The sequence below is a fragment of the Nansenia antarctica genome, assembly GCF_963989245.1.
Source record: "Nansenia antarctica genome assembly, chromosome: 6".
NCBI classification, from domain to species: Eukaryota; Metazoa; Chordata; class Actinopteri; order Argentiniformes; family Microstomatidae; genus Nansenia; species Nansenia antarctica.
The window spans coordinates 16,270,803-16,280,802 of NC_137676.1; the positions used below are offsets into that span (position 1 = coordinate 16,270,803).

Here is a 10,000-nt window from a genome sequence, read left to right on the forward strand (position 1 = left end):
TCTCTCTCTCGCTCTCTCTCTCTCTGCCTCTCTCTCTCTCTCTCTCTCTCTCTCTCACACACACACACTAACCACACACTCCCCCTCAGGCAGTGCCTAATGATCCTGTTCCCGTGCCCCTCTGCTCCCCCCTGACCTTGTGACCTCTGTCCCCCACCCACAGATCCCAGAGGGGGCGTCGCTGGCAATGAGCATGAAAGACAGGAGAGACAATACTCTGGGGAGAGGTACGTCACCCTCACACCCACACTCTGTCACCCTTGTCACACACCCCGACACGCTTAGAAAAACATACACACTCACTTTATCATAGGAAGCCCGCACACACTCACTCCATCACGAGAACGGGATACGCGCGATATGTTTACACGCAAAATCAGAGACACACACATATTCCCAGCCGCAAGGACGCAGTAGACGCATTAAAAACACTCTCACTTAATCAATCACCCTAAACAGAAGCACTCTAGCGTTTTATAAATAGACCCTTCTACTATGTGGTTGGTTCTGCTGTACAGTACGTCTAGCATGTGATGTGAAGCATTTAGGAAACACCCATTGGAACCCATTAGGAAACAACCGGTTTGAGAACAACATGGGGTTTGTCATCAAACCAGATGAGTTGTACTCTGTGATGGAGGAACCACACTGTCCAATTACTGTATAATAGATAGATAGATAGATAGATAGATAGATAGATAGATAGATAGGAGCTTCTCTGCTCTGCCACAGTGTCATGTAGGGGATGGGAGGGATTGTCCATGATGGCCAGGAGTTTGGTCCTCATCCTCCTATTGGCCGCCTCCTCCGCTGTGTCCAGGGTGACACCGAGGACAGAACCAGCTTTCCTAATAAGCAGCCTCTTGGTGTCACCTTCCTTGATGCTGCTTCTCCAGTATACCGCTGCGTACAGCACTGCGCTGGCCTCCACTGACTGGTAGAACATGTTCAGCAGAGTCCTGCACACGCCAAAGGACCAGAGCCTCCTCAGGAGATAAAGCTGGCCCCTCTTGTACAGGAAATGTACCAATGTGTTACCGATTTATTGCCCAGGCGCACCCCCACGTACTTGTAGCTCTAAGGCCATGGAGACCTGGGCTTAGTTCTGACCGGTCTCTTTGTCCATAACAGCCTCTGCGCTCATTCATACTGGGCCAAAAACAGGTCTGATATGGGCCAAACCGGGCCTGTAAGCTCATAGGGTTGGCCCAATGGGGTTGCAGTACATCCTGGCTAATGTAAAACATCCTTCCTCCTCTCTGTGATCGGTGTAGAGGCTCTGGGCTGGAGTCTGGGCCAGAACTGTTAAAGCCAACTTTGTTGTAATGCGCAGTCACTATGGGGCTTTGTGTGTATATATGTGTGTGTGTGTGTGTGTGTGTGTATGTGTGTGTGTGTGTGTGTGTGTGTCTGTGTGTGTGTCTGTGTGTCTGTGTGTCTGTGTCTGTGTGTGTGTGTCTGTGTGTCTGTGTGTAAACCAGAGGTTGAAGCTCTCTCTCCCTAACGATGCCTGCGCATTACAAACTCATTACACTGGCTCCAGCACCAATCACAGACTCTGTTCATCCGCCTTACTCTGTCTCTCTTAATCTCCCTCTTCCCCTTCTCTTTCACCAGTAATCTGTCTTTTTCATTCTTTCCCTCAGCCCCCACCATCCACCTTAATTGTTCACTCTTATACACTCTCTCCTTCCCTCTCTCTCTCCTTCTCTCCCTCTCCTAAACCCAGCCTGCGTCTTTCTCTCTCTAATTCTCTTCCTTTCATCCTCTCTATCTCAGTTCTCCACCTCCACTGATTGCTCATTGTTTTTATACTTGTTTATTTTTTTCTCTCTCTTCTTCTTCCCCCTCCACAGCCAAAGACTTGGACACAGAGAAATACGTTCATTTGGTGAGTACTGCACTACTGGCATGACACAAATATGTCTGTTTGGTGAGTACTTCACTACTAGCATTACAGAAACATGTCTGTTTGGCGAGTACTGCACTACTAGCATTACAGAAACATGTCTGTTTGGTGAGTACTGCACTACTAGCATTACAGAAACCCTCTTACTCTAACCGTCTCCCAGAGACCCTTCTGAAAGTGTCCAGCATGTGATGTATGAGTCGGGGCTTTGGTGTGTCTGCCAGTGTTAGTGTGTGAGCTGGCGTGATGGTGGTGGCAGGAGGAAGGGGGTGATTGGAGGTGAATGGGAAAAGCTGCAGGGAAGACATGACAGGACTAATACCGGATAAGCCGTTTTTAAAAAAAAAAGAAGAAAAAAAAAGAGTCAGTTCCACATTTGGGTGTGGGGTTTTTGCGTTTGACAGATTGAGTTCTCTGGAATACATTTCACTGAGTGGATAGTTTGTTTGGTGGGGAGTTTTTTGTGTTTTCTCTTTCCTTGACGGCCTAAGAATAGAGTAGGACGGGAAAGCGGTGTTGTTCCTTTCCTTCCCTCCACCGTGGCCTTCCCCTAGGCCTGCCCGGGCACGTCAGTCATGTGATAGTGGTGCAGCAAAACAGAGAAAAAGTCCCAGGATTTCTCAAACTGACAACAATTCATGAGATGTTAAATGTTTGTCTGACCCCAGAGATGAGATCACAGCTGTGGTTCCTGGGTCAGGTTCTGGAATTCCTGGAATTCCCAGAATGTGAGACAGGGAGACCAGGTGTTACCTGCATTAAGGGGAACTCTCACTTTGGGTTTTTAATCGGTTTTGGTCATTTGACCCTGACTGTCTGAGCCCTTGACCTCTGACCCCCCAGGTCCTGCCCCATGACGAGCCGTTTGAGCATAAGAGGGGTCACAGACAGAGCCACCGCAAGAAGGTCCTGCCTGAGATCTACCTGACCCGTCTGCTCTCCACCAAGGTGAGCACCAGCCCCCCCCCATCTGTGTACACAGCCCTTACACCTGTCCATCATCATCATCATCACCATCATCACCATCATCATCATCATCATCATCATCATCACCATCACCATCATCATCATCATCATCATCATCATCACCATCATCATCATCACCATCATCACATCATCATCACCATCATATTCCTCATCATCATCACATCATCATATTCTTCACCATCATTATCATCACCATCATCACCATCATCACTATCCTCATCATCACCATCATCATCACCATCATCATCATCACCACCATCATCACTATCCTCATCATCACCATCATCATCATCATCACCATCATCATCATCATCACCATCATCACATCATCATATTCCTCACCATCATCATCATCACCACCATCATCACCATCATCATCATCATCATCACAACCACCATCATCATCATCACCACCATCATCATCATCATCATCATCACCATCATCACTATCATCATAATCACCATCATCACCATCATCATCATCACCACCACCACCATCATCATCATCATCATCATTACTATCATTCTATGATCAGTTATATTCACGACGCCATCCTTGACTATCTATGGGTTTCCATGGCGATATCCCAGTGTTCCGTGTTTAATCCCGCTGTGTTGTGTGACGTCACAGGGAACGCTGCAGAAGTTCCTCGACGACCTATTCCAGGCCATCCTCAGCATCCCTGCAAATCGCCCCCCGCTGGCCATCAAATACTTCTTCGACTTCCTGGAGGAGCAGGCTGAGAAGAGGGGCATCACGGACCCCGACACCCTGCACATCTGGAAGACCAACAGGTAGGGAGCGCCACAGAGCACACTCATCACTAACCGCGCCAAATACCAGGGCAAATACACAGAAACACACAGAAATACTGCAAAGTCGCTTTATACTAGCTATATTTTGTAATGTAAGGATACTGGGTGGTAGAACGCACATATCTAGGAAAAGTCATGAAAGATGGGTCCTGAAATTTGATTGAGTGCAATGGTAGATTTTTTTTTTTACTCGTGTCAAATGACACCTCACGGCTGTTCTAGTGTTAAATACCAAGCATTCCCTGGGTGTTTGACAGTCCCCTGCCACTCTGTGTTCCCCTGTGTTGTGCAGTTTACCGCTGCGTTTCTGGGTGAACATCCTGAAGAACCCTCAGTTTGTGTTTGACATTGAGAAGACGGACCACATGGACGCCTGTCTGTCCGTCATCGCCCAGGCCTTCATAGACGCCTGCTCCGTCTCCGACCTGCAGCTGGGCAAGGTGAGACACATGCACACACACATGCACACACACGCACACACACACACAAACACACAAACACACACACATAAACACACACACACACACACACGCACATACGCACACACACACACACACACACACACACACACACACACACACACACACACACACAGCTTCCAGACACAGGGCACCCACTCTCACCCAGTGATATCCTCACTGTCATAGCAGTGCCCTCACCTCTCCACCCCCCCCCCCTCTCTCTCCAGTCAGTCTGTCAGCTCTGTCTACCTCTCCTCATGTTATTTCAGCCCTAGTCTGCGGATCCAAGGTCATGAGCACCAGGAATCTCCTCTTCAAAGAGCTGTGTGTGTCTCTCTCTGTGTGTCTCTGTGTGTGTGTGTGTGTGTGTGTGTCTGTGGCTCAGTGTCCTCACTCCTCACAAATCAGTCTGGTCCCTCAGACGTCCTGACCCCTGGTACAGAGCTTCCTCCCTCTAACCGACTGACTTCCTCCCTCGAGAGAGCTGAACACTCGTCAAATAATGCTGCTCTTTCAGAGGGAACCCTTCTGATTTATACACTTGTTCGTTGCCAGAGAGCCAATGCACGCACCCATGACATGAATGTACTTGTGTTATATATATACACACACACACACACACACACATACATACCTACACACACACACACACACATCATTAAACTTCCAGATGCTCATCCTTTTACTGGAAATGGCTGGTGTCCTCAAAAACAGGTTGTGGTTAGGTTTTTCTCTCTTATTGGCAATGTTCACTTGGTGTGTGTGTGTGTGTGTGTGTGTGTGCATGTGTGTGCGTGTGTGTGTGTGTGTATGTGTGTATGAGTGTGCAGAGTGGACTGGCACTAAGAGTATGGGCTCTGGATTAGCTGTACCTCTGCAGGGGTGACAGAGGGGTAGGAAAAGGAGTGCTGGTTGTTTCCACGGAAACCCTCTTATCTGGCGGGCAGCAGACAGACAGGGGCCGCAGGGTCGCGGCGGGTCGCCAGCCAGATGGAGGAACCACAGGAAGTGACCTTGTGGACAGAAGGGGAGGGAGCCAATCAGGATCAGGAGGGGCAACAGTGACTGAAGCCCTTCTGTCTCCTCAACACACATTCACACTTACCAAACACACACTCACACTTACCGAACACACACTCACACACTTACCGAACACACACTCACACTTACCGAACACACACTCACACACTTACCGAACACACACTCACACTTACCGAACACACACCCACACTTACCGAACACACACTCACACTTACCGAACACACACTCACACTTACCGAACACACACTCACACTCACCGAACAAACACACACTCTCACACATACTGTACACACCGATAGACAAGTAGTGACACAAATATAAAATACGGGCATAGATTATACACCTACTAACTATGAAAATATATACTCTCTCTCATGTTTCTCTCTCTCTCAGACACACACACACACACATACACACACGCAAAGCTGCATGAAAACAATTCTCAGTGGTTGAATTATGTTTTCAGTACCATTGTGAATGCGTCCAGTGACTCATGACAGTCATAGATGTATGTAGGAGAATTGTTTTGTCTGTACTGGTCCTCCCTGGCTGGGGATAAGGCCTGCTTCAGTTTCCTTCTGTGAGCAGAGGAAACTGGGGTCCCTCCCTTCATTGTCTGAATACAGGAAGGTTCTGATCAACTCTCGGTGTGATAACACTGACCGTAGATTGACCACAGACTGACCATAGGCTGACCATAGACTGACCATAGACTGACCATATACACTAGCCATAGACTGACCATAGACTGACCGTAGATTGATCATACGCTAGCAATAAAATAGCCATAAAATATTGACCATAGACCGACCATGCACTGGCCATACACCGACAGAACATAGTCAGAAGGCTAGATCAAGGTTCAGTCATAAAGGACAGACCACAATCAGACACTTTCATGTTGACCAGAAAGAATTCCCCATGAGAATCTCCCGTTGTCTAGAACCAGCAGCACCATTCTAGAAGCTTGGTCAAATAGGAACCGTGTCGTTTCAGGACTCTCCCACCAACAAGCTGCTGTACGCCAAGGAGATCCCGGAGTACAAGAAGAGGGTGCAGTGCTACTACAAGCAGATCCAGGAGATGGCGCCACTGAGCGAGCAGGAGATGAACTCTCACTTGGCTGAGGAGTCACGGGTGAGAGCCAGAGATGACTGAACATCGATACATGAATGATTGATGAGTTGATGGTTGATTGAAAGCCATGGTGAAAGTACTGTCTTTTGTCTTTTTGGAGTGTTGCCTGTGACAGGTGTTTCCTGTCTATTCCAAAACATGTTCCAAGCCATCTGTTGCTTGTTGACCTCTGGATGAAGTTTAACGGTTTTGCTTTGTTTGATATCCAACAGAAATATAGAAATGAATTCAACACCAACCTGGCCTTGACAGAGATCTACAAATACGCCAAGAGATACAGAAACCAGGTAAGATTCCATGTTCTCTCTCTCACTCTCTCTCTCACTCTCTCACTCTCTCTCTCACTCTCTCACTCTCTCACTCTCACTCTCTCACTCTCTCACACTCTCTCTCGCTCTCTCTCTCACTCTCTCTCTCTCTTTCTCTCTCTCTCTCTCTCTCTCTCTCTCTCTCTCTCTCTCTCTCTTTCTCTCACTCTCTGTGTGAAACTAGAAGGCTCCGCATGTGATAAGGCTAGAGATAAAGCCAGTTTAAACATGTGTCAAATTGCTGAGAGATCTCTCTCTCTCTCTCTCTTTCTCTCTCAGCAATTTGACACATGTTTAAACTGGCCCTATCTCTAGCCTTATCACATGCGGGGCCTTCGGGTTTCACACAGATAGAGAGAGAGAGAAATCAGAGCGTGACATATCAGCAGTAGATCATCACACACATCCTCGGAGATCAAACACCTTCTCCATGACATGTCCTCAACCAAACCCTGTCGACTCTAGAGGGTCTATTCCTCTTCCGCCAAAACTCTATCCTCAACACCTTCCAACCCAACACCTCCACCCCATCTTCCTCTCCACCCTTTTTCAACAAATTAAATACAGAAATACACATACACAGTATTTAAACAGCACGTCTCTGTGATTGAGATGATACTCGTGTCCTCCCTAGCCCCAGAGTCCACAACAGTGATTTAGAGCCTACGTGCGTTCCAGCCTCTCCTCAACCCTTCCCTCGCAAGACTTCATCAACCCACCCCTATTATGCTTAAACCACACCACGCCTAATGTAGCATACCTCAAACCATCATTCACAACACGTCGTCCTACTTACGTCATCACCCCTCCCCCGCACACACACACACACACACACACACACACACACACACACACACACACACACACACACACACAGACACACGCGCATCCCTCCCCATCCCTCCCCATCCCTCCCCATCCCTCCCCATCCCTCCCCATCCCTCCCCATCCCTCCCCATCCCTCCCCATCCCTCCCCAGCCCTCCCCATCCCTCCCCATCCCTCCCCATCCCTCCCCATCCCTCCCCAGCCCTCCCCATCCCTCCCCATCCCTCCCCATCCCTCCCCAGCCCTCCCCATCCCTCCCCATCCCTCCCCATCCCTCCCCATCCCTCCCCATCCCTCCCCAGCCCCTGGCTGTTCTCAGGAGGGGCTTAGGCTGGGATTGTGTGTCTAATGGAGGGCCCTCATCACAACAGTAGTCAGGGGCTGTTCACGTCCATTCTGCTCTACCAGCAGCACAGACCAGGGGTTCAGACTCAGAGGAGCTCTGTGAATCAACCCTGATTGCCCATTCTCTTCCCCTGCCCTCCTCACTGGGTACAGGCTGCCAGGAAAGCCCACTGAGCCAATGACAAACTATCAGGCTTGAAAGGCAGAGCAGATGTGGGTTTTGTAAATAGTATGTGAACAGGAAAGGCGTTTGTGGGCGGGGTGGGGGGGGGGGGCATGCGTGAAGGCTAAAGCACTGCTGAAGTACTCTCTTTCTTTCTATTTCTTGTATTCTCTCGTTCTCCCTTTCTTCTGTCCAGGCATGTGGTTGATTTTGCATCTCCTGTGTTGTGGAATGCATGATCGCTTGAGAGCTTCTGAAAGTGGTCTCTCTCTCTCTCTGTGTTCTCTCTCTCTCTCTATCTCTCTCTCTGGGTAGGTTTGTTATGTAACATTTCAGGCATGGCGATTGTTTAATCTGAAAGTGGTCTTTCTCTCTCTATCTCTCTCTCTCTCTCTCTCTCTCTCTCTCTCTCTCTCTCTCGCTCTCTCTCTCTCTCTCTCAGGTGGTGACGGCTCTGGAGTCGAACCCCACTGCGAAGCGCACTCAGCTGCACCACAAGTTTGAGCAGGTCATTGCTCTGGTGGAGGACAACATCTATGAGTGCAGCAGTGACGCCTGAGTCTCCCTCCATCTGGCCCCAAACCCACTCCACCTCTGCCCAGCTGGCCTCCAACCTACCTGGGTCCCAAGACCTAGGAAACCCCCCTTGTTGCATCCTCCATACCTTCCCAACAACCTCTTCTGTCCATACAGAGAGAGGAGCCGCTTTATGACTAGAAGAGATTGACTACGGAGAGCTTTAACATGCCAGACCCCAATATTGTCTCTCTCTCAGAACCGATTGGGAATACCATAGACAACAAGGAATTTCCCAAAAAATAAATGTAAAAACCACCAGGATCTGAGGGTTTCTGAGGACTTCTGGACTCCCTCCTTCACCTGAGTATGAATGACAGTGTGTCGACTCTCTATTATAGACAACTGTGTCGGAGCCCAATCTGGTCTTCAGACCGTTCACACACGCGTTAGAGGCCAGTCTGGTTTCCCTCCGCTTTGGCCCGAGACGGAGTGGACGTGGGCACTGGGAAGACGGGGTCCTTTTCTTTCTGGAGGACTTCACAGCCGCTGGGACCTGGAGCTCCGGTGGCCATTTTACGCACTGAACCCCTTCTATGGGAATGAGCCATTGATGCACTGTACTGTATAGAAAAAAATGTCCATAGCAATATTTATAGATGTGTTCTAATGCTTTTCAAGTGGCCTGTTCATCCATATGAGTGAGAATGACACACTCCTGCCGATCTTCTTGTAACCTGCACTGTTCTCAGGTTTGATTGATGGAGAAGACTCCGTCGGTGCTTTGAACTACAAGTCCCATTGTGCTTTGCAGGTTGATGATGGGTTAAGGAGGAGTGGATAGTAGAATTGAAAGGATATATTTAGGTTTATGTTTTTTGTGCCACAGACCTGTTTGCAAAGAGACTGGATTATGGATCAGATAGAATGTAGTTCACTGGGAAGAATTGCATTGGATATGTGTAAGATTGTGCGCTGAGAATGAAGGTGGATTCTGACCGATGGAACGGAGGGAAATTTAGAGTTTTAAGAAAACGATGACCTTCGTTTAATCAAAGAGGGATAATTGTCTTACATGACTGTATTTGTAATGCCAAATGACTTGGTCTTCTGTCAGAGCTTGTGAAAATAAATTACGCTATTAAGAGATGTCCAATGATTAAATGTTACGTGGGTTTTTCCTCTGCCAATAACGGAAATACAAATAATCATTCAGTCAGACATTTTGTCTGTTTGTGCTATCTTGATTGCTTGTGTGTGACTCCCAACCACCCACAAAGGGCATCTGGAACTTTTCAGAAAAGTCAGGAAAGTGTTCTCTTCTAAAACAAGCACAAAAGACAAGAAAATACTTCAGATTTGTATCTTAATTTTTATTGCAGGACATATAACAACTTTACCTCCATGTCACACTTCACTCTCTAAACCTTTACATCAACACGTGGAAATTCTCCAAAACTTCAATACACTCTTACACACACATACTGTAC

General features: G+C 48.1%; 1 protein-coding gene across 1 annotated transcript in view; it reads left to right on the forward strand.

Annotated features, from left to right (window-relative positions):
- The window catches only part of plxnd1 (plexin D1), a gene marked incomplete at its 5' end in the record, with an annotated part of 66,453 nt that extends 56,798 nt beyond the window's left edge, over window positions 1–9,655 (forward strand). The window contains 8 exons of the mRNA XM_080533243.1: window positions 164–227; window positions 1,857–1,891; window positions 2,753–2,857; window positions 3,528–3,691; window positions 4,005–4,152; window positions 6,211–6,351; window positions 6,564–6,638; window positions 8,437–9,655. Of these exons, the coding sequence (XP_080389369.1) occupies window positions 164–227; window positions 1,857–1,891; window positions 2,753–2,857; window positions 3,528–3,691; window positions 4,005–4,152; window positions 6,211–6,351; window positions 6,564–6,638; window positions 8,437–8,553 (849 nt within the window). The 3' untranslated portion in view covers window positions 8,554–9,655. The remainder of the gene's footprint in view (window positions 1–163; window positions 228–1,856; window positions 1,892–2,752; window positions 2,858–3,527; window positions 3,692–4,004; window positions 4,153–6,210; window positions 6,352–6,563; window positions 6,639–8,436) is intronic.
- Between the last annotated feature and the right edge of the window lie 345 nt (window positions 9,656–10,000).